The sequence below is a fragment of the Alligator mississippiensis genome, chromosome 1 (genome assembly GCF_030867095.1).
Source record: "Alligator mississippiensis isolate rAllMis1 chromosome 1, rAllMis1, whole genome shotgun sequence".
In the NCBI taxonomy this organism is placed as follows: Eukaryota; Metazoa; Chordata; order Crocodylia; family Alligatoridae; genus Alligator; species Alligator mississippiensis.
Genome location: NC_081824.1, coordinates 456120086 through 456143800, shown reverse-complemented (window position 1 = coordinate 456143800; position 23715 = coordinate 456120086). Strand labels below are relative to the sequence as shown.

The 23715-nt window shown below is 43.7% G+C and overlaps 1 protein-coding gene across 2 annotated transcripts in view; it reads left to right on the top strand.

Annotated features, from left to right (window-relative positions):
• Positions 1–23715, top strand: part of LOC102568455 (uncharacterized) — a 58244-nt gene that overhangs the window by 14381 nt on the left and 20148 nt on the right. For both annotated transcript variants that reach the window (XR_009461962.1, XM_019496395.2), the window contains one exon: positions 970–1203. Coding sequence is in view for 1 of the 2 variants with exons in the window: in XM_019496395.2 (XP_019351940.2) it covers positions 970–1203 (234 nt within the window). In the remaining variant the exon portion in view is untranslated. The remainder of the gene's footprint in view (positions 1–969; positions 1204–23715) is intronic.

The window sequence follows — 23715 nt, the reverse complement described above, 5'->3', positions numbered from 1 at the left end:
TCAAGGGGATGGAAACTTGCTTATGATTATTTTCTGCCACAACTGTACCAAACAGAGAATCTAATTTTTAATACTTAACTTACTAAGGATGCAATTCCTGCCAGTGATGACAGCCAGCCCAAGGTTTGGGTATCAAGTGTTTGCAGGTCCCATGTCAGGTTCAAGTAGCTTAGTTTAAATCTTAATCAGGATAGCTGAGTGCAAGTGCTCACTGCTTTCCAGGAGAAAGGGCAGGCAGGCAAAGGCAAGCAAGTCGGGGGAGGAAGGGTGTGGGTCCATGGAGGGGGGCTGGCAGGTCTGGGGGGACTGGTGGGTCGTGGGTGGGGGGCTGGTGGGTTCATAGAGAGGGCTGCTCAGTCTGGGGGAGAGTTGTTGGATGGGAAAAAATAGCCTGGTCAGAGTGAAGGGGGTAAAACCAGCATAGCCCTGGGGCTGTGGATAGTGGCTGGGCTCTCCTAGTCCTGGGGCTGTGTTATGAACACATGCAAGCTGGGTTAACCCTCACTTGGTCAAGTTAGACCATGCTGATCTAAACTTAGTTCTCATCTGATGAGAGATAACTAACATTAAATTGGGTGCGCCCATTTTCTGGTGAACTAAGCCTTGTGATCACTTGCACACCAGGGTATTTAGAGTGCCCTAACCTTGTTTAGGGTGATCTGAATGTAATGCTTCTAGGTTCCCTTACAGTTTACTTTATATCCTGGAAACAGGGATTTATGTGATTGACAAGTCTTGTGTGCTAGACTGTACTTAGGTACAAATGCCACCCGGCCACAGCTCTGTTTGCTGTTCCAGAGATACAATTCCATTTATGAAACCAGGAGAGTTTGTACATAGCAGTCCACACAGGGCTTCATAATAGTGATATATTGCCATCTCCCATCTTGAAATGGCAACATCAATGTCTTTCCAAGGGTCAATTCTAGAACCATTAACTCAAGTGAATTACTTTATGTTTCATTTCAGCAGAGGGAACCTGGGAGTCAGAAGGTTCAGCTGTTCTCAGACACTTTTATTGAAGAAGAATACCTCTTACCAGTGCTTCAGAGGGAGAAAAAAACACCTGAACAGCAATCCACAGCAAGTTGCACCCAAAAGGCTCTGACTTCAGACATGGAAGATAGCACTGAAATGAAGGAAAGAGCGGATGCCACTAAAAAATTCATTCACATTCAGACTCTCCGAGCAGGTGATATATTTGTAAGTATGTATTTAGCCCTCTGATGACCTGAAGGAGAAGATGGGAGATAATTGAAGAATTTGTATCTGTCAGAGAGAGAAAATTTAGACAAAAGTGGACTTGGCATGCTCCCCTCATTTGATACATGTTTTGTGCATATTTATTAGTTGGCCTTTACATTCCTTTTCCTCTAACAACAATTATACAAATAATAAAAATGATAATCACGGTGGGTGGAGAGAGAATTTCCTTGCCTTTTAACAGAAAGGACAGCCTGGTAAAAAAATAAATGGAGCTAATTAGTTGAATATAATTACAAATTCCTTGGAGTTAAAATGTGCTGCATACTGGCAGAAAATGCAATTTGCCATATGGTATCAGAACTATCTGGAGCAAAGTATTTTCCTTTACTATTTTCTGCAGACTGAGCAAGGGCTTGGATTATTTGTGGCTTTCCAAGCATTTGAATTATGCAAGCTAGCTGACTAAATGCCCCAAAGCAGCAGAGAGCCTATCTCAATCACTTCATAATATATATAAAAAAATCTTGTTTTTGCAGAGTCTTTAATAAAAGTCTGTGGTTTCAATTTTCAGCAGGTTTGGGAAACTTTCAGAAACTTTTCCTCAGTAAGGGCCAGATTCTAATCTCTTTATTTGCCACTGACTGTAGCATCTTTTTGCATGGGCAGTCCCACTGACTTCACTAAAACTATTTGTAAAAGACAAATGGTCCTTGTATCGAGTAAAGTTATCAGAATCTGGCAGAAAATGTATATGTATAGGACTACTTGACATGGAAATTGCCCAGAGTGAATAGAAAAGAAAAACAGAGAGAGACAAATCTTTGCTCAGCGCAGCCTCTGGATTACAAAAATTAATCCAAAACAGGAGCTCAGTATGCAACGATGCACTTTCATTTGAATATCATTTCTCATCTCAGATTTCAATTTCAATTAAGAGTGGCCTCCCATCCTTTAAGGGAAATGGAAATAGGACAGTATAAGAAGTTACAGTAGTTAAATGGCCTTGTCACAGAAGAACCTCCAGGCAAGAGCCTGTATTCCATCCCTTTAAAAAATGCAGCTCTGAATTTCTGTCCTTATCAGTGATTCCCCAATGTTCATATTTAAGATAGAAATAAAAAATCTGCTAAAAATTAGCCATCCTGATCTCTGAGATTTATATCTCTCTGTGAAATTGCTCTCCAAGCTCCTAAACTGTCACTGTGAAACAGATACTTAGGGATCTTAGCTAGTACCGCTGGAGTTTCACTTAGACCTGAAATAAGAGATCATTTTCAAGTCATAAAAGTATATTCTGATCTTACAACAGCAAAATTGCCTTAATTAAAGTTGCAGCTCTGTTTTTGGTGTTTTCTTTAATTTAAAGGCCCTGCTAATGCCATTGGATCAATGAAGTTAGCAGTGTCTTTAACTGAGACAACTGGCAGTGAATGTCTTCAAGCTTCATTGCTTAAATAGGATAATTATTGTGCTGTGTAGATTTTCCTCTCGTAAAAAGCAAACGCTGCTTTTGCCGTTACATTTGTCAGGTAGGCAAGTGGATTTTTTTACCGTCCTACCTGTAAATTGAAGGATGAAATGTGCACAGCTAGTTAGAGCAATGATTAGGAATATTGCACTGCTAAACAAGGGAAAAGGCATGGAAGAATTCCCACCGGTGCTGCTGATAACTAAGAGGCAGGAGTTTTTGATAACTGCAGAACGTGCATGCACAAGGTGTGCCAGAATGAGAGATGGGTAAAGCTGGTCAAATGTCTTCATCAATATCTTACAAAAAATTAGATTTTCAACAAATCTATGCAAGCACCTACTTTGAACACTTTCAAGAAACATTTGGATGCTGGGATCCTTTGACCCTAGCTGACTTCCTGCCCCTGGACAGAGAGCTAGACCCAATGATCTTCCGAGGTCCGTTCCAGCCCTAATGTCTATGAAACCTATGAAACAACATTCACAAAAATATCATCCTATTTTACTAAGGATAAAGGAACCTCCAAATCGTTATCCCAAACTTGAATTGAATGTGAATCAAACCTTTTTTTGAGGATTGAAAATGTTTCCTTAAAGGATTTTTTTCCTCACCATATTTTCTTCTTGGCTGCTTTTTGAATGCCAAGCCCCTGACAGAATAAGAAATGAAGGGGACAAAAACACTGTGGACAAGGCTGTCCTTTTGATAATCCAGGAGCAATCTGGATGTGCATCTACATTTCTGGCGGTGTTCAGAATTATCTAGCCATTTTGAAGCCAGTGGCAACACTGCCATTGACTGTAATGGGACAAGATTTACTTGTAGATATGAAAGGTTTGGAAATTGCTGGAGACTAGAGTAAGCTGAGAATGTTCTAGTCAAATACATTTTCAGTGGAGACTGTGATTGTAAAAAAAGAAAATGGAAATTTTGCTTGGGAAATTGAACTCTGGCTGGATACCTTTAGTTTTCCACTGGGAAAACTGAAATAACTGTTCCCCTGATAGCATGCTAGTAATTCTCTTGTATGAAAAAAAAATAGAACAAAAAAAAAAGCCATTCTGCCTCTTACCTCTCATTACATCTCACATCCAGAGAATTGTAAAGAGATCAAAGGCCTGGTCTAAGTATATCTTTTTGTACCGGTCTGACTATCACCTGGGGTTTGATTTTTAGTGATATAATTATACCATTACAAACTGGTATCTATGCAGATATATTGATGAAAGATGCCTTACACTGTAAGCATTTCTTCCTCGTCCTACGCATGAGTAAGCTGTACCAGTCTAAGTTCTCATACAAATGTAACTGTATCCCCACTGTTGGAGTGGAGGGGGGTCTGTGTTGTACTGCGTTAGATGAGCAGCCTGGTTGATGTTATAGACGGTTTTTTGCATTTACTTAATGCATATGAGAATATTGCTTTGGGAGTTGTCTGTTCTCATTTTGCACAGGTGTAAATAACTATACACCAGAAAGAGCAGTGAAAACTGGGCTGAAAGGGATTGATTCTTATCTCAGCCTTGAGAGACTACTGACTTTAGTGGAGTTCCCCCTGATTACACTAAGTCTAAGTGGGGTGGGTATCAAACCTCCTTGTGAGGATGAAGATGCCCTTTAACTTTTCTCCAGCAAACAAAAAATCCTCATATTGAAACATGAGAGCTGATGGTTCTCTGCCCCTGGCAGGATCCAACCCCACGTATTGAAATTTCAAGCAGCCATTAAACGTTGGATAAATCCACTGTTCACTGAACACAGGCAGCGCAGACAAGGCCACTTCTGCAAGAAAATTACCTTTGGCAAGGTTATTTGCAATTTGTATTTCCCAGGTTTGGGAATCCTCTGTGATTAGTTGCAGCAATGATAGAAATGATAGAAATTCTTTTGCAAATCTGTAGTCTGTTGTTTGAATACCAATATCATAGGCTTTCATTGAGCTATATGTTGTGGTAGCTTTGACTTTCCAGATATAAAGAGCTTTCATATGAGCACAATTATGAGCATGGACCGGCGTTACATTTCTAGCAGGAAACATCCCACACTCACTAGAAAATGGAAGCATATAATTTTTTCTGTAGGAAAAATGCCAGGTCTGGGAGAAAGATCTCCCTCTTTTAATTAGGAAGATTGGACCTGTGAGGGGTCTCTTACCTGTGTTTCCCTGCCTCTTTATTTCTACCAAGGACTGGCTTCCTGTACCCTCCCTAAAGTGGGGTACCCCTGGTCTGGGGAAGGGGGAGGAGAGGGGGAATGTCTGCACACTCTCTTTTTTGAGAAGATTTCTCTTTTGAGTAGTATAACACTACAAATGAATGTCTGTTCATTCCTTGCATCTTAACTGTGAAGCACAATATGCAACATGTTGCTTTCTTTACATCTGTCACCACCCTCTGTTGCAATATGAGGAAGTGTATGGTTAGTTATTCCTATTATCTATTTATTTTTAGTTAGTGTTTTGTACAAAGTAAATATGGCATACCCTCATAATTTAATTTAGGTATGGGTATATTATTATTTATTCACTGTGCCATAAAACTCCAGTTGAGACAACTGTGGTAGGCACTGTATAAAACCACTCTCTTCTCTGAAAAGATTGTAATCTAAGTGGACAAAGTAGGGGTGAAAAATTATCATCCATGATCCTCATTTACTGTTCATTTTGGCCCATGTGCATCACACTTATCTACCTTGAATTTAATCTGCTATTTAATGCAAGATCTTTTTGTAGTTCCTCACAGTCTGCCTTGATCTTCACCACTTTGACTAATTTTGTGTGATCTGCAAATCTGGCCACCTCACTACTTACCCTCTTTTCCACATCATTTTTGAATATGTTAAACAGTACTGGTCCCAACAAAGATCCCTGGGGGGACCCCACTGTTTATTGCTTTCCGTCCCAGAAAACTGCCCATTTATAAACACTCGGTTTTTATCCTTAAACCAATATCTAATCCATGAGTGGACCTTCCCTGTAATCTTAAATCAATTACTCATCTAGCTGTATCTGAGCCAATGCATTGTAATAGAGATGTCAAGCCCTTGAGCCAAGATTTCCACAGCAAAGCAATCCCATTAAGTGGGTGGTGAAGTGTCCCTGCAAAACAGCATTGCCTTTAAGAAAGAGAGCATAAGAGCAGGGTGTTGCTGACTTGCTCAAGGTGTAACCAACAGCAGCAAACAGGGATACTCAAGTGCAGAGGAAAAATTGTGATGGAATTTGGTATCCTTAGCCTTTGAGAAGACATAAAACTAAGCATTCATGATCATGAAAATTCTCATAGAACGTCTTACGATCCTGGGAATATAATATGAACCAGTAACAAACTGGTTGCGAAGGTGGGTGACAAGTGGGGTAGCAGCTTTAGTTACTGCCTTTGGGTCGGGGGGGAAGCAAAGACAGCCACCCCTGCAGTTGGCAGCTGATCTCACCTCTGCAGCTGGCAGTGCAGCATCTGGCATTGCCCTGAGCACTGCCACTGCCCAGGGAACAGAGCTGCCCTGTTGTACTTACGAACTCTGGGTGATGACCTGTCCAAATTCCTGACTGCCGTGTGGTGAGGTGAGTGCTTCTCAACCTTGACATCTTTGATTCTTTTTTAAAGGCATGTTAGTTTTCTCATTATATTTTAGCTGGCTCAAGTTGCCACAGCCAGAACTGCAGATCCGGAGTGAGCTGTGGAGTCCATTAAACCCTCTTGATTATGAGGAGCCAGTGACTGCTTTTCAGAAATTGGGATCAAAGAGCAGGGCTATCAGAGATGAGACTGAGAACCCATCTTTTTTTTTATTACTGGCATAAAAAAGATAGCATGCTTTAGGTAGGAGATCATTTTTCCTATCAGTGAAAAATGTCAAAACTGGTGTAAAATATCACGTAACACTAAAAATATACCTGCAAGTTCTGAAGTACCACAGGCCTGACTATAAATGCATATGTCAGGTTTAGGATTCTAGGAAAGTATAGGGATTGAAGGGACCTCATGGCTTGAGGTCACCTGTGTAGTGATACAAGTTATAATTTATAGATACTCCCTAACAGCAGACTGAGGGAGTTGGGACTTGGGAGAGTCCTCAGGGAGAAGATAGTTAGGATTCAGTTAGTAATAAGCAGAGGACAGGTCTTCAGATGCTGCTACTGTTCCACAAATTAAAGTATGTTGTACAGGCATTCATGTATGCCTGTGTTTACTGAACCTGGTAATCACTACAGTCTAGTCTAGCCCTCTGCTCAAGGCAGGATCATCCCCGACTACAGCATGTCTGTCCAACCTGCCCTGAAAATTTCCAAGGATGCAGATTCCACCATTTCTCCATGTAGTCTGTTCCAATGCTTGACCAACGTCATAGTCAGAAACTTCCTCCTAATATCCAATCTAAATTTCTCCAGATGGAACTTGAGGTCATTGCTCCTAGTCCTGTTCCCTACAGCCACAGAGAAAAACCCATCTCCATGCTCTCTGTAATAGCCCTTCAGGTGTTTGAAAGCTGCTATCATATCCCCACCCCACTCATCACCCCAGTCTTCTCTTCTCCAGACTAACAAACCATAGCTCTTTCAGCCTTTCCTCCTAAGTCTTGCTTCCCAGGCCTCTAATAATTTTTGTTGCTCTCCACTAGACTTTCCAAAACTGGACACAGTACTCGAAGTGAAGCCTCACCACTGCTGAACAGAGCAGAAGAATCCCGTCCTTTGATTTGCAAGTGACACTCCTATTGAAGCAATCCAGTATGCTCTTAGGCAGACAAGGTTCCTTGGGTGAATTTGATATCTTTTATTAGACCAACCCAAATGGTTGGAGAATAGTTATTAAGCAAGCTTTCGGGTTCAAAAACCCTTTGTCAGGCTAAGGACGCTGCAGCAGTTGCACAGGAAGAGCACGCAGCAACTGCTGCAGCGTCCTTAGCCTGACGAAGGGTTTTTGAACCCGAAAGCTTGTTTAATAACTATTCTCCAACCACTTGGGTTGGTCTAATAAAAGATATCAAATTCACCCAAGGAACCTTGTCTGCCTATATCCTTAGACCAACACGGCTACAACCTAAACCCCTCCAGTATGCTCTTGACTTTTTTGGCCAAAAGTACATTATTCACTCACATTCATGTTATGGTTTACTGCAGGGATGCCAAACATCTGGCCCCTGGTACTACCTCTGAGTCTGAGCCCAGGGTGAGCAAAATGTGGCCCACGGGCCAGATTAAGCCAGCCAAGCCATTCTATCTGGCCTGTGGGGCCCCTAAAAAATTTAGAAAATGAATATTTACCTGCCCCTGGCTGCCTGTCATACAGCACTCTATGGCTTGCCAAAATTCAGTAAGCGGCCCTCCACCCAAAATAATTGCCTGCCACTGGTGAGCAGACCCACACTGGGCACAGAGTACACTGGACCAGCCCCATGGGCAGGGCTCAGATTGCTCGCTGCATGGTAGGCATGTGTGCTTTGGATCCTAGAGTGTTTGAAACAGGTGGTGTGTGCAGTGCAGTCCTGCCTGGGATGTTAGCACAGATCCCAGAAGTATTATATGCACTATCCACCCTAGGGTGTGTGCCACTCACAGTGCACATCCCGGCACCTCTGGCACCTGCTTCAGCCCTTTCTGGATGTACACTGACTGCAACGCCTGGGAGTGTGACGTGCAGTGCAGGTTCCAGACCAGCTGGAGCCGGCACCATGTGCAGTGTAGTTCCCAGAGTGGGTGCAATGTGTTTCACAGTCTAGCTCAGGCAAGGAACTGCATACAGCATGGTGCCCTCTCTGGGCTGGTTTGGGGTCTGTACTACACACCCCTGGCTGGACTGCACTGCGTGTGGCTCATATTCCAATCACTAGGATCCACACTATATGCAGTGCAGGTCCTAGGCCAACTGGAGTGGATGCTGGATCTCTGGGAGAAGGGGGAAGCAAAAGGGGTCTCTGAGCCTGATCCAGCCTTCAGGCCAGCCCTGCATCACTCATCTGGCCCATGGGGCCTGATGAGTTTGAAACCCTTGCCAAGGTTTACTGTAACCCCCAGGTCCTTCTTTGTGGTACTGCAGCCTTCCCAGTCATTTCCCAGTCTCTTTTTCTGCATACCGTTATACTGTCCCAAGAGCAGGCCTTTGTGCCTTTCCTTGTTGAATTTCATCTAGTTGATTGTGGACTATGTCTCCAGTCTCTCCAGGCCATTGTGGATCCTAGCCCCACTCTTTTTGGCAATGTTCTTGCTAGAAAGGATCCTGCCTGGACACCTAGGTGGAAGGTACCTTGTGTAACTCTGCTATTGCTGCTCCCATCTGAGTTGTATTCATTTATACAGATCAGCATCACTCCTATGACTATCTAACCTACTGATGGGATCTATGCACATTGCCGAAGTATTTAGCAGTAGTGTAACAAGCTGAGTTGGCACCTGGGGCAAATCCTGTAGGAGAGCTGGGGCTGGGCACGTGGTTCTGAGAGCAGGGGGTGTAGTTTTGAAAGGGGGCGCAAGGGACATGTGGGTTCTGAGAACAGGGCTGGGGAGGGCAGTAGCTTTGCACACGCCAGTGAACACCAGTCTCAAATGTTGGCTTAGGCTGCTCTAGAGTGGTGCTACGATCACTGCCCACCCCTGTGGAGTCTGCCCTGGCAACATTGCCATGCCATCACTTCAAAACAGTCCCAGATGAGCTGTTGCTGTCCCATGTGCTCTGCCCACTCTGACTCTGTTGCTCTTTAATCAACAGCACTGGGCACTATTTCAGAAATCCTGGCGTGGCAATGCTGCCAAGGCACAGACTTTGCTGGGGTGAGGGGTGATTCCAGCACTGCCCCCGCTTTCTTGGCACCCCAGGCAGTTCTTCCTCTCACCCATTCCTAGTTATGCTACTGGTATCTAGCCACTTAAACTACCCACATGTGCCAAACAGCTCACAAGAATCAAATGCTCCTGATATTATATAGGGTTTGCCTGAGAGAAGGGCCACTGTTGCTCCTGCTTCACTGAAGGTTGTGCCCAATGATGTGAAGTCACTTTCTCATCTACCCCAGGCTGCTCTTTTGTCCATGATACTGAGTGTGACACTGTGCATTGTCTGGCTGTTGCTTGCGTTACCAGATTTGCCCATCACTTTGGGGTGCGCTCATTTATTAGGGATACATTTCTAGGGTCTCTGTAATTCTATCAATGTGCTGCTTGTGTTACTTGTGTTTCTATATGGAGCTGTATCTCTCCCTTCTGTGAGTTTTCACCTCCAAAGGAGCTATCTTACAGGACTCAGTTTCAATGGGGTTGGGTTCCTCCAACCACCGAATCAGTCACACACATATACACACAGAGTAACAGGGCATGCCTGAGCCAGGCCGAGCTATTCAGCATTGACAGGCTAACACCCTCATATGTTTCCTAGTTTCCTAGTTGGTAGGGTTGGAAGGGACCTAAGCAGATCATCTGGTCCAACCCCCTGCCATGGCAGGAATGAATGCTGGGGTCAAATGACAACGGCTAGGTGTCTACCTAGCCTCCTTTTGAAGACCCCCAGGGTAGGAACCAGCACCACTTCCCTTGGAAGTTGGTTCCAGATCCTAGCCACCCTGACTGTGAAGTAGTGCTTCCTGATGTCTAGCCTGAACCTACTCTCAATCAACTTGTGGCCGTTATTCCTTGTTACTCCTGGTAGTGCTCAGGAGAACAAGAACCTGGTGGTCCCTCTTGGTCAGTTTGTAGATGGCCACCAGATCCCCTCTCAACCTTCTCTTGTGAAGGCTGAACAGGTTCAGGTCCTGTAGCCTCTCCTCGTAGGGCCTGCCCTGCTGCCCCCGATCATGTGGGTGGTCCTCCCCTGGACCCTTTCAATGCTGTCCACATCCCTCCTGAAGTGTGGTACCCAGAACTGGACACAGTACTCCAACTGCGGCCTGACCAGTGTTGCATAGGGGGGGAGGATCACCTGCTCGTGATGCATCTGTGGATGTATGACAATATGCAGTTAGCCTTCCTGACCGTATCTCCACATTGGTGGCCCATGTTAATCCTGGAATCAATAATGACTCCAAGATCCTTTACTGCCTCTGCACTGGTGAGAAGGGAGTTCCCCAGCCTGTAGGTGTGCTGCTGGTTCTTCCTCCCCAGGTGCAGTACCCTGCACTTGTCTGTATTGAAACCTATCCTGTTCTCATCCACCCACCCCTGTAACCTGTTGAGATCTAATTGCAGCCTGTGTCTCTCCTCTAGTATGCTCAATTCTCCCTACATCTTAGTGTCATCCGCGAACTTGAACAAAGTGCTTTTCACCCCTTTGTCCAAGTTGCTGATGAAGATGTTGAATAGTGCGGGCCTGAGGACCGAGCCCTGGGGGACCCCCCTGCCCACATCCCTCCAGGTTGAAAATGACCTGTCCATCACCACTCTCTGGGTGCGGCCCTCCAGCCAGTTAGCGATCCATCTGACTCTGTAGGCGTTGACACCACAGTCGTCTAATTTTTTAAGGAGAATGGGGTGGGAGACAGTGGCCTTCCTAAAGTCCAGAAAGACTATATCCACCGCGACACCTGCATCCAAGGATTTTGTGACCTGGTCGTAGAAGGCCACCAGGTTGGTCTGACAGGACCTGCCTCTAATGAACCCATGCTGGTTGCCCCTAAGCATAATCTCACCTGCTGGCCCCTTGCAGATGTGCTCCTGGATAATTTTCTCAAAGAGCTTCCCCAGGACTGAGGTAAGACGAACGGGCCTATAGTTTCCTGGGTCCTCCTTCCTCCCTTTTTTGAAAATGGGAACTACATTGGCCCTTTTTCAGTCCTCTAGCACCTTGCCAGAGCACCGAGTGCTCATAAAGCTGTGCCAGGGGTCCTGCAATGACCTGTGCTAATTCCCTCAGCACTCTGGGGTGGAGATCATCAGGACCTGTTGATTTGAACACATCTAGTCCCTCCAGAAGTTCCCGGACTAGGTCCTCACTGACCCTGGGCCTGGCTGTGCCTCCTTTGGGACCATCAGGGCTCCCAGTAGAGGGGATGACCTGGTCCATGAACAGAAAAAAGGAGGCAAAGTAATTGTTAAAGAGATTAGCTTTGCCGTCTGGTGGGACCACCAGATTTCATATGCTTTGAACTCAGTTCATCAGGGCAACAATAAAATGCAGTCAGACACAAGCACATGGGTTAGCAGAGCATATCTGAGTCAGGCCGGGTTATTCAGCATTGGCAGGCTGACACCCTCATGTGCCAACTCAGTTCATCCTTTACTTCAGCAGGATGATAATAAATGCAGTTAGACACACATACACACATACTAACAGAGTATGTCTGAGCAGGCTGGGTCTGATCAGCACTTCCAGCTGATACCCTCATGCACCTCAAAACTCAGCACGTCACCATCTCTTGTCACAATGGTCCTAGTAGTAACTAACTTGATGAGCAGACCCCACTGTAGTTTTGGGCATTACAGGGAACTTTGGCTTAGGTAAAAAAGTGTGGCTGCAGAGCAAATGAGGACATCAAGGAGAAGGAAGAGTAAGTGAGGTTCAGAGAGAGTATAGCAACCAGCTTGACCATAAAAGGTATTTATTGCCAGGTATGATGATACCAGTAGTAATAGCGATACAAGAGAGACAAATAAAACAGTTACAATATTACACAGTTTCAATTAAGTATTTGGGGAGGTCTAGCTCAAGTTTGATCAGCAAAAGTCTGGTTTAGAAAGCTGTGCCTGGAGTAAGAGAACAAAAGTCAGGTTCCTGGAGTCAGAGAGAGAGAGAGAAAAAGAGCTGGAGTCTCACCACTCAGCGAAGCTTGAACCAGTTGAGGTTCCCAGGTGTTTGCTGGAGCTTGCAGACAGGCAGAGCCCTCAGCACGACCAGTGGAGGGATTCCAGGCAGAAAAGGAGTGGGCAGCTTTTGGATCCAAGCACCAGGACAGAAACTTGAGCTTGGGTAGGGGTTTTTGAAGAGATCCAACAATGGCTGAAGGGGGAACACTAGATTTGTTAATGGGTAAACACTGGCTCGTATGCTGGATAATAGGAACTGATCACTCCTGGCTATGGGTGGCATTACTCTGAGGGATCTCACAATACAGACAGGCAGATTCAGTGTTTTGGTTACCAATAAAGGAGTCATGACTAGAACTGGTCTAAGAAATGCTGAGCTGGGTGTGTGTAGATGTGGGTTAATTAGCATTTGGAGCAGGGATCCTCCATCATGCAGTGCTCCCCTGCTTCTCTGGTCCCAGAGGTCAGTGTGGTCCTTGCCTTGGAATCTCTGTTCTCCATCCTGAATGCTAATTAAGGTGCTTTCCTGTCCCATCTCCCATCCGGTTCCATCTCCAATGTAAATGAGACCAGGGGAGTTGCTTCACTCCTATCACCCTTGTCTGGAGGCAGGGGTGATGCATAGTGGGTGCACGTGCACCCCAAGCGTGGTGCTGCACCCCCTACAAAAAGGTGCTGCTGACACCACTGGCGGCATCTGTAGGCAGTCTGTGATCCCCGCTGGCTGCTGCCAACACTGCTGGAGGCAGCTCTGGGTGGTCGCCAACCCTTGATCAGCACTCGCCCCCCCCTCCGCTGCTGACAGTGCCGGCAGTGCTTACCAGCACCGCGCTCCCACCACTCCCATTGCTCCTGCCTCCACACTCCTGCCACCACCGTGCCCCTGCAGCCACCGGGGGCACGAGTTGTTCACATCTGGAGGGCTTTAGATGCATCTCCTACTGCATCTTCATTGTCTTCTGTAAGTCCTTCCTCTAATCAGTTCTTGTTTCGGGCAGAGGTGGGGAGGGGGTGAGTCCTTTGTGAGTCAGACAGGCTGCATACTGTGCCAGGGTTCCCCAAGAACACAGAGCTGAGAGGTAACACTTGTCACACTTAGGTACTGTGGGCACGAGCATAGCATGGATACCAACATCTTCAGAAATGCATCCAGCATCATAATAGTGCTATGGCTTTTCCCTTCCTTACCTATAGAGCACAAAAGAAAGCAGGGAGTCTCTACTCTACATAACACTAGCATGGAAAGTCCTGCCCACTGTCCCAGAGCCCTGATGGTCTAGGGACCTGGCAGGAAGATCTATTCCATCAACTCTCCTGATGGGAGGACACTATTTGAGCAAAGACTGCACAGGCTGAACATTTTTGCAGGTACATAGGCAGATAGAAGTCTGGAGCTGAGGCAGCCACCAGTCTCTATGGGCTGGTAGGAGAGTGCACCAAAATGAGCACAAGAATTGGCTGAAGATGATTACAGTATTGCCAGATCTCATCTTTCTGCTGCTGAGTCAGGCTGTTCTGGCCAGATGTGGAACCAGTTCTCCAGCAACATCAGAAACTCCGATCCTAGAGTGAAGCTGAGAGGAGATTTGGGCTAGAGAGCTGAGGGAGAGGAAGCAGCCTGTCCTAGTTTCACAGGAGGGGCTGAGGATGAGGAAAGGAGGGAACAAAAGGATTCTTCCCCCTCACAGATGCCATGTGGTGACTGATGGGTCAGTCTTCTCTACCCTTTGCCCCATCCCTGCAGCACCAAGTGAGGGAAGAATCCCTGTGGATAGATGTGGTTGGTCCCTTCTGCAGCTGTCCCAGTACAACTCTGGGTAATGTAGGAGCAGCAGATGTGTGATTTGATGGAGAGACTCAATTGATGTGGGTACTAGCAGGGTGATATTTCATTTTTGGGCAGAGAGAGGGGCTGATATAGATGGTCACTACATTTATTAATTAGAACTGTGACTTTGGGGAGAAGCTAGAAACTCCATACCATTGGACAGCCAGAGAGAACTCATATTGCAAGGGAAGGAAACATCAGGTTTCCCCTTATAGCTGTTTCCCTCTGTATAAATCATTAAATATTCATTGGAACAAAAAAAGAGAGAGACTGTGTCTACAGTTTCCTGGCCCAGGCAACCAGCTGGGATGTAGTAGACCAAGGCAGTCCACGCTCTGAATCAGATCAAACAGGGACTTGACTCTCAGTCTTCCATCTCCGGCACAGGTGCCTGAGCCACTGTTAACTGAAGTTGTGTTCTCTCTCTTTTGTTTTTTTTTTCCTGAAAGGTTTCCATTTCCTCCTGATGTGCAACAAATCTAATTTTGAAACCTCAGTGTTTTTCACAAAACAGAATTCTTTGTTTCCAGTCAGCCTTTAAGCTAAGCTGCTCTCCCAGAGCATGCACCTGAACTCCCTCTGCACTTCAGTCAAGTAAGGAATTCTTCGTTTTAAGCCTCATGCTAATATGGGACATTGCTGTCAAATGGTTGCACCCTTCCACTTCAGAGGTAGCTGCAGTTCAATGGTAGTTGAAATAGCTCATCTGTATGTCTCATAAAAGGTTTTGGGTTGAAAGTTCGATAAAAATGTGGTACTATTCATTAAAGTTATGATCTAAAGCTCTTCAAAGTAATGGGAGCCTTTTGATTGGGGCCTATTATAATCCCTCCTCACTTCCACAAATTGACAACTCAGATACACAATGATGCGCAGTTCAAGAGGAATTTTTATTTGGACTCCATTTGCTTTTCACCTGTTGTTTACCTTTGACAAAAAAAAAAAAATGTTCCCCACTTGGAGGCAGTCTTAATTAGTAATTAGCAGCAACAAAACTGCTTTCTGAATACATTTGCATTGGTTGGAAGTTGAGAAACCAAATATCTATTTTGACTGGTGATTGGTTGGCAGATGTTTGATCATTCACTTAAAGATGTGAATTATAATTCACTCTGTTGGAGGCTCGAGACAATAATTGTACATAATTTACCTGAGCACCCTACTGTATAATTAGACATTCCAGAGAATGAAATGGTAACTCAATGTCGGAGGCTAACTCAGAGGTTTGAGTATAAGCAGAAGGGGGAGATTTCATTCCTACTTCACAACCGAGCGGCACCTGCTTCTTGAGAAGTAGTTGAAGAGAGAAGAGCCTAATCTATCAGAAAGCGAGAATAATACTGGCTTAAGTTCCTGAAAAAGCCGGCAATTCTTAGTGTGTTTGATCCTTGTTAAATTGTGAAGCTTTAGGCTGAGAATTCAAGAGGCTTGCTCCCACGCAAGTGGTTTAGAGTGCAGCTCATTCACAGCTTGCTCCTCTGTGCGCTGTTCCAAAATATCTACTGAGGTCAGAGCAGAGGGATCTTCATATTTCTTTTCCCCCAAAATAATTTCTCAACAAGCTCAGGAGGCAGCTACCAAAGCCTGATCACTTTTCATGCCCAGGTTAGCAGTGTCAAAATAACATCTAAGCCAGTAATGAACAATCTATTTTGACATATTCCGTATCATAGATAATCCTGTACACCTCCCTTTTCCTTTTATGGCACTAATGTAATGTGCTGGGTTAGTTTATAGAGCAGAGTGAAGTTGAATTTGTGCAGCCGGGGAACAATGAGAGTTTCTTTAAAGGACAAGAAGGAGGATGAAAGTGCATGGGACAGAACTGAGTGGAAGGATAATAACATGAACTGATTAGGTACCCTGTGAGATTCAGGCCCTGTGGATTAATTTACTTCTACACATGAAAAGAATTAAAGATGTGAAACCCGCCATAAAAATTCCCAAGCCCCAAATACTTCATTACAGAAAGAAGATGGAGGGAAGGCTGCAAAATCTCAGCAAAGAATTTGTAATCCTTGTGGGACTAGGGAAGTGAGATGTGGTATGTAATATAGAGATAAAATTTCATGGTGGTCTTTATGGTTTGATCACGATACATGTTTCTGAAATCCCTTATGCTGATGCATGTTAAAAATTTGCAGAAATGAGTTAAGTGGTCTAAATTCTATGATGACTTCATCCTCTGCATGGCTCTTGGGGGCTTTAAATGAAGGAGTTTAAGTGAGAAGAAATTTAGTCTGTGGTCTGCTTTCTGTGTTCAGGAATTACCGTCATTTTAATTAGATCACTCTGAAATTTTGAATGTCATAGGAATCAGATCAGGTATTTATTTTTGTCAATTACTGTACTTTGCCTAAAAAAAAATCACTTCAGGTTTATAAAGCTCAGTTTTGAGTGGTTCCTAAAGGACAAGAATTGAAGCAGAAAAGTCACATAATAAATTGCCAATAATTCCACGGGGGTTTGAAGTCGTGGAGCAATTTCCATTTAAAAGGAATCAGAGATGGTGCAAATGTATGCCAACTGGAAATACACTGCATACCAGAAATGTAATGCACCAAAAAGCATTTTGACCAATATATCAGTAATAGCAAAAAAAAAGGCAGCAAATCCAATATATTCAGTGAGCTCAATGCTGCATGGAGGCATCAAATTACAAATAAGAGAATGGAAATGGCAGTAATCTTCTATATAAGCCTGTAAAGATCAAGTCCAACAGTTGAAATAAATTACACAGAGCAAGTGACAAATGAGGCAGTGCAAAACATCCAATATTCCAACATCACATAACAAAAAGACAAATAGATCTACCAACATCTAGCATGACATGCAGATGATATGAAATGCTGCTTGGTACATGCACTGACAATCCAAAGGCAAAGTTAACAGTACTTATAAATACTGGGCTAAATTTATCTCTGATGTGAGTTAATGAAGTCCATTGGATATTTGGTCCGTATCTATAAAAAAATCATAAAAGAAGTTGAACACATCTCCGCTTTATTTCTCCTAGGTTTTTATTCTTCTGTATAAAAATTAAAATCAGGTTAAGATCTAACTCTGTCCCCAGGCACTTGAACTGTTGTTCAAGTTAAGTTCAATTTCAGAATGTAATATCAGAAGAATCCCACTGGGAGTTACTTAATTTTTGATACAGGTTCAACATATGAGAATACTCATACATCCATTCAAAATCAATCAAGTGAATATAATGTTCATCAGAGGTGAGCAATTTGCATCCCTTGAGTTTGATTCTTATTTCATTTACTTTCATTTTGCACCAGCAACTCCACTGATTTCAGTTTAGCTACTTCTGATTTATATGGGCACAACTCATAAGTGGAGTTGAGAACGTGGCTCATCTTTCCCCTTAGCTGAATTCAAGTGGGTGACCTTGATGTGAAACGCTTTCCATCCTATTAGAGAGGTTAATCAATCTGGAGACTGAAGTAATTTATTTTATTGAACTCAGCTACTTCCAGGTGGGATCTGAAACCAAGTATCAAATACATTGCTGTGACCCACCCAGTTCTTTGTGATGACAAAGTGTTGTGAGAATGGGCTAATAGTAAAAAAAAGAAAATAAAAAACTATGGGTGGTGTTATGGATGCACCCAAAATGCAGGGTTAATGTTGTGGTGCTGTGTGCATCACACCCGTGTTTTTCCAAACTGAATTTATTAGTGTGCTGTTTGGTCTTTCTTTATGGCTAGTGTTAAGCTATGTTTGTTTTATCATTATTTTTATAATCCCATGGCCTTGGGTAAGAATGTGCTTTTGTGTTTTTATAATGGTACTTGAAAGAGGCAATGAGGTGATAATACTAAATCAAGTGTTAGGAATGTTTCAAACCAAACAATACTTTATTCAGAGAGGCATGAGCATCTGACAAAGTAGGCCATAACACATGGAAGCTTATGCCTCTGTGAAAAAAAGTTAGCTTAAAAGGTACCACCACCATGTCCTGCTTTCTGCCTAATTTCAGACTAGCACAGCTAGCCATGTCACACAGCTAAACATGTCTCTCAGATAATAGATATTCACACTTCAGAGAGAAACCCAAGCTCTGAATTATACACCTGGAGTTGGTATGCATACGGATCAGCCATGGAGATGGCAACATGTCTTTGAGCAGAGGCATTCTATCAACCCTGGAAAATGGCAAGATGCACTGCAAAGGGAAAAGACAGCAGGAAAAAAATCCATTTCCAGCAGGGAAGCACCAGAAGGAATCTTAAGCAGAACCCGAGGCAAAGATTTTTGTGGATGCTATATTTTACTTTATTAGACCAATTGTATAGTTTGGAGGGATGTAGACAAGCTTCCAGGTATGGAAACTCAGGAGAATCTTAGAAAAATATGCAACACATCTAGGCAGGAGAACCTCAGTATCAAAGCTTTTCTGTATCCTTATTATACAGTTGGTCCAATAAAAGGTAGTACCCACAAAAATCCTCTTGCTTTTTTATGGACCATCATTTATACAACATCATGGACCATCATAGAATCATAGAAGTAGGGTCGGAAGGGACCTTGTAGATCTTCAAGTCCGCCCCCCTGCCTGGGCAGGAGGGAAACTGGGCTCAAGTGACCCCAGCCAGGTAGGCATTGAGCCGCTTCATGGTTACAACATCATTTCAAGACTACCACATGGAGAGGTTGATAATTTTTCACTCCTTGAACAGAGTAAGTAATAGCAGAAGAAATTTGATTAAAAGTTTACCTATCTGTAGGAAGTGAATTATCATCTTCTAAGCACTTGGAGGAGAGGAAGGTGATCAGGAACAGTCAGCATGGATTCACCAAGGGCAAGTCATGCCAGACCAAACTGATTGCCTTCTATGATGAGATGACTCACTGTGTGGATGCAGGAACAGCAGTGGATGTGATATACCTTGACTTTAGCAAGGATTTTGATATGGTCTCCACCAACATTCTTGAAAGCAAGTTAAGGAAATACAGATTGGATGAATGGACTGTAAGGTGGCTGAATGGTTGAGCTTAAAGGGAAGTAATCAATGACTGTATGTCTAGTTGACCATCAATATCAAGTGGAGTGCCCCAGTTTTGTTCGGTATCTTTATCAACAACCTGGCAGATGGGATGGAGTGCACCTTTAGCAAGTTTGCAGATGATGTCAAGCTGGGGAGAGTAGTAGATATGCTGGATGGCAGGGCTATGATTCAGAGTGACCTAGACAAACTGGAGGATTGGACCAAAAGAAATGTCATGAAGTTCAGTAAGGACACGTGCAAAGTCTGCACTTAGGACAGAACAATCCCACGCACCCGTACAGACTAGGGCTGACTGGCTAAGCAGTAGTTCTACACAAAAGTATCCGAGGGTTACAGTGTATGGTAAGCTGAATATGAGCCAACAGTGTGCCTTTGTTGTAAAGAAAGCTATCATACTAGGCTTTGCCGGCAGATCAAGGGAAGTGATTTTTCCCTCTATTCAGTACTGGAAATGCCACATCTGGAGTACTGTGTTCAGTTTTGGGCCCCCTCTACACAAAGGATGTGGACAAATTGGAGAGAGTCCAGCAGAAGGAACAAAAATGGTTTGGTGGCTGGGGCATATGACTTCTGAGGAGAAGCTGAGGGAACTGGGCTGATTTATTCTGGAGAAAAGAAGACTGAAAGGGGATTTAACAGCATCCTTCAAGTACCTGAAAGGGTGTTCCAAAGAAGATGGAGCTAGACTCTTTTCAGTTGTGGCAGATGGCAGGACAAGGAGCAATGGTCTCAAACTGTAGTTACGGAATTTGAGGTTAGATATAAGGAAAAACTCTCATAGGGTGGGTAGTAAAGCACTGTAACAGGTTACCCAGAGAGGGTGTGGACTCTCCATCCTTGGAGTTTTTTAAGACCCAGCTGGACAAAGCCTTGGCTGGGATGATCTTGTTGGGGATTGTCCAGCTTTGAGCAGGAGTTGGACTAAATGACCTCTTGAGGCCCCTTCCAAACCTAATTTTCTATGATTTTATAGTCTGCACAATACAGAGGTTTCCCAAAGATTGAATAGAAAAAAATATATATTTATGTCATGCTTTATGATAAGGCTCTTGACCTAGGGAGGCCATCTAGTTCCCCCCACTGGGAAAAGCTTGCTTTAGCTGATGAGATGGCAGGGCTGCTAGCAGAGGAAAACATCTTTGAATAAGCTGTTGGATGCAGTTGCTCTTAGAAGTTATTTTTAGATAGAGAAACAGGGTGAGATACTTTTCTGTTTAGTGCTTGCAGCCTGTTTTTCCAAATTTACTAGTTACTTTTTCTTTTGTTTGTGTAATAAAAGCTTTATTTACTGATTATCTGAGGTGAGAAGTCTTTACAGACCAATTGACAATTACAGGCATATAATTTCTGCAGACGTGAAGATCTAAGATAGTTTTCCACCTGAAGTGCAAATAAGATGCCAAATTTATAAGTTTGCAAAGCTTATAAACTGTCAACCTTCCTCTGTTGGAGCAGCAAAGTCTAATCTGGGGTGGGTAAAACTAAAATTTGCTGGGGTAAGGAGGTATTTCAAGGGCAGAATCTAGTCTGTTCCTGCAGAATAGTGGAAAGAGGATTGGGGTTTTGTAGAGGTGTCACCAACACCATAGTCTACTTTGTCACAGGTAGTTTTATTAAATGTTTAGTGGGGAGTGCTAGTGGGATTGTTACTTGGGTTGGTGGATGGGGCAGGGTAGAGGTATGCTGGAGGCTGGGTGTACAGCTGGCTGGTAGAAATGTTTGGGGTGGGGTTGGTTCTGCATGGCGTTGAGGCAGCTGATGCTTTCTACTGAGGATGCTTCTCTTCTTTCCTCCTGCACCCAAACACCTGCCCATCCGTTTAATGGTGCTTCAAAAGATATCTGTAACAGGGCCACCTTTAAGTCCCCACTACAAGGAAGAAGGGGACGAGCTCTGTAAGAGGGATGAATCAGACTGGGAAGCTCTGTCCTTACAACAGGCTGGAAGGATGCCTGCAGCTAGTCAGAGCTTATCCAAAGGATTGAAGGAGGGTCACTAGGGAAAGGCCACTGTGGGAAAGAACCTGGCAGGGACTGAGGGAATAAAGTGGATGGGAATGAGTCCAGGAAGGATAGGTAACAAACCCTGAAGGATGTTACAGAGGAGAGGACCAGCTGCAGGAGACTGCATGCCAGGACCCCCTGAGAGGTCTGGGTCCACAGAGGTGCTATGACCTGTCAGCAAGGCTCTCTTTTTCCCAGGGACCTGCCACTGATAACATCATATAAGTGGAAACTGGGAGTGAGAGAAAGACTTGATTTGTTTGAGGACCATGGGGATTGCACTGTGCTCAGAAAAGGGAGCAATAGTGGGTGGTCACAACATCTTTTTGTTAAAGCTGATTCTACAGACCTCACAAGCACTGCTACTTTTGTCCCTGAATTAAGTATGGACTGAGAAGATGGGAGAGAAGTCCTCTATTGAGCCTAATCTTGTAGTTACATGAGCAAACCTGACACCTCTAAATGAAATGGCAGAGTCTCCACCAAAGTACCGGGCCTATCCCTCCTAGTCTGGTTGCAAATGAGGAAATATGGAGAGAGGATGAGAAGAGCCCTTTAATTCAGTCTATCAGCCTTAAGTAGAGCTTCTAATGGCACTAACCAGTCATGTGGTTCTTTACTGTTGCTGTTCTTTACAAGAAACGTTCCACAAACAATATATTAATGAAAATAACAGAAAAATGTCTAAAATTTCAGTTTTAATATTTCGATGATCACTTTTGAATGGTCAGTGAGGGCCAGTGGCCTTCATCTCACATGTGCACTTAAATTTATCCATGGCTACTTCTACTCAAGTCAAGGGAACTACCCAGGTAAATAAAAACCTCTGTGTTTGCAGGACTGACTGGGGCTGTGGACTATAAGGCCCAGATTATTCAGAGTAAATACAGACAGAGAGTCAAAAAGCTTGAGGCTGAATCTATTCAATCTTCACAGGTCATTCTTAACTGTGTAAACTTAACTGATAAGCAAGTGAACAGACATTCATTTTTGATTTCAGAAATGCAGCCGCATGCCTGCAGTGACCCAGGCCAGAAGCCAAGGGGCACTAGAGCATGCCTCCCTGTTTAGCTGGAGCAGACAACTTGGGCCAAGGCTAGCTGGTCCACCTTGTGAGGTGGGGGGTTTGCAGGGGAAATGCAAAGCATTCTGGGATGCTGGGGGACTGTGAGTTAATTCAAATCTGGAAGGGATTTGAGACAGAATTTCAGTAACCAGACTTAACCTAAATCAGTTAAGTCTAATATTACATCCATCCAGGTTTATCTTAAACTTGTTTCAGCCATTTTGAAAGGGGTTTATGTGCACTGAACTTCTGTTGTGCTACAGAATTGAAGCAGTTTCTGATCACTTACAGCGGTGTATGTGTAACTTCTGTCCCTAGCCTAGGTTCGTAAGCATCGATCTCTCAATGAAATCAGTGGAAATAAGGCTAACTTGAGCTAACTCTAAGGATCTGAGGTATCATGTTGCATAAAGAGCAAAAGATGGCAGTTGGTGATTCATTTTTCCTTGGACAATGTGGCCTCCATATGTGAAGCCTCTAGAATTATGCCAATGCAAGTAAGAAGAGAGTCTGGAACTAGACTGAAGCGGGACTGTTCTCTGTGGTGGCAGATGACAGAACAAAGAACAATGGTCTCAAGTTGCAACAAAGGAAGTTTAGTTTATATATTAGGAAAAAAACTTTTTCACAAGGAGGGTAGTAAAACACTTGAACAGGTTACCCATGGAGGTTGTGGATTCTCCATCCTTGGAGGCTTTTAAGACCCAGCTGGACAAAGCCTTGACTGGGATGATCTAGTTGGGGATGGTCCTGCTTTGAGCAGGGGGTTGGGCTAGATGACCTCCCTTCTAAACCTAATTTTCTATGATTCTAAGAAATAAACCAGAAATATTATAATGGCTTTGTAGAAAACCTCATTTTTTTCTATAACTTCCATGTGAGAGTCTGGTATTTATTAATGAGTAAGAATTTGGGGCTGCCTTACTGTAAAGACAAGGCACTGTTGCACGTAGGTTAGAAGTGAAACTTAAAGAACAGAAAAAAAAGTATTATAGAGATGAAATGGATTGATGCTGCTAATGCTCCAGCATTTCTCCTTGCTAGAAATGAATCTTGTGGGCAGCTCTTATTGCTGCTTCTCTTCTTATAGAAAATTTCTATTTTTAAGAACAGTGCATCCAGCTATTTTTAGTTTTGTGCTAATGGATTGGAAATGCCTTTGAGATTTTAATGCTTCTCGTTTGTAAAGAACATTGGAGCAACTTTAACATGGGGTTCTAATATGACAGGTCTCTGTGTAGTTCCCAGTGAGCCTGACCCCTTCTTCCTAGCAAAATTTCGTCCATTTATATTTTGACAACCCTGACCACATCTGTTTTAGTTCTGTACACAAAAAGCAAGACAGTCTATCGTGTTATTTTCCCTTAATCTAAAGTAAAAAATGAGCGAACAA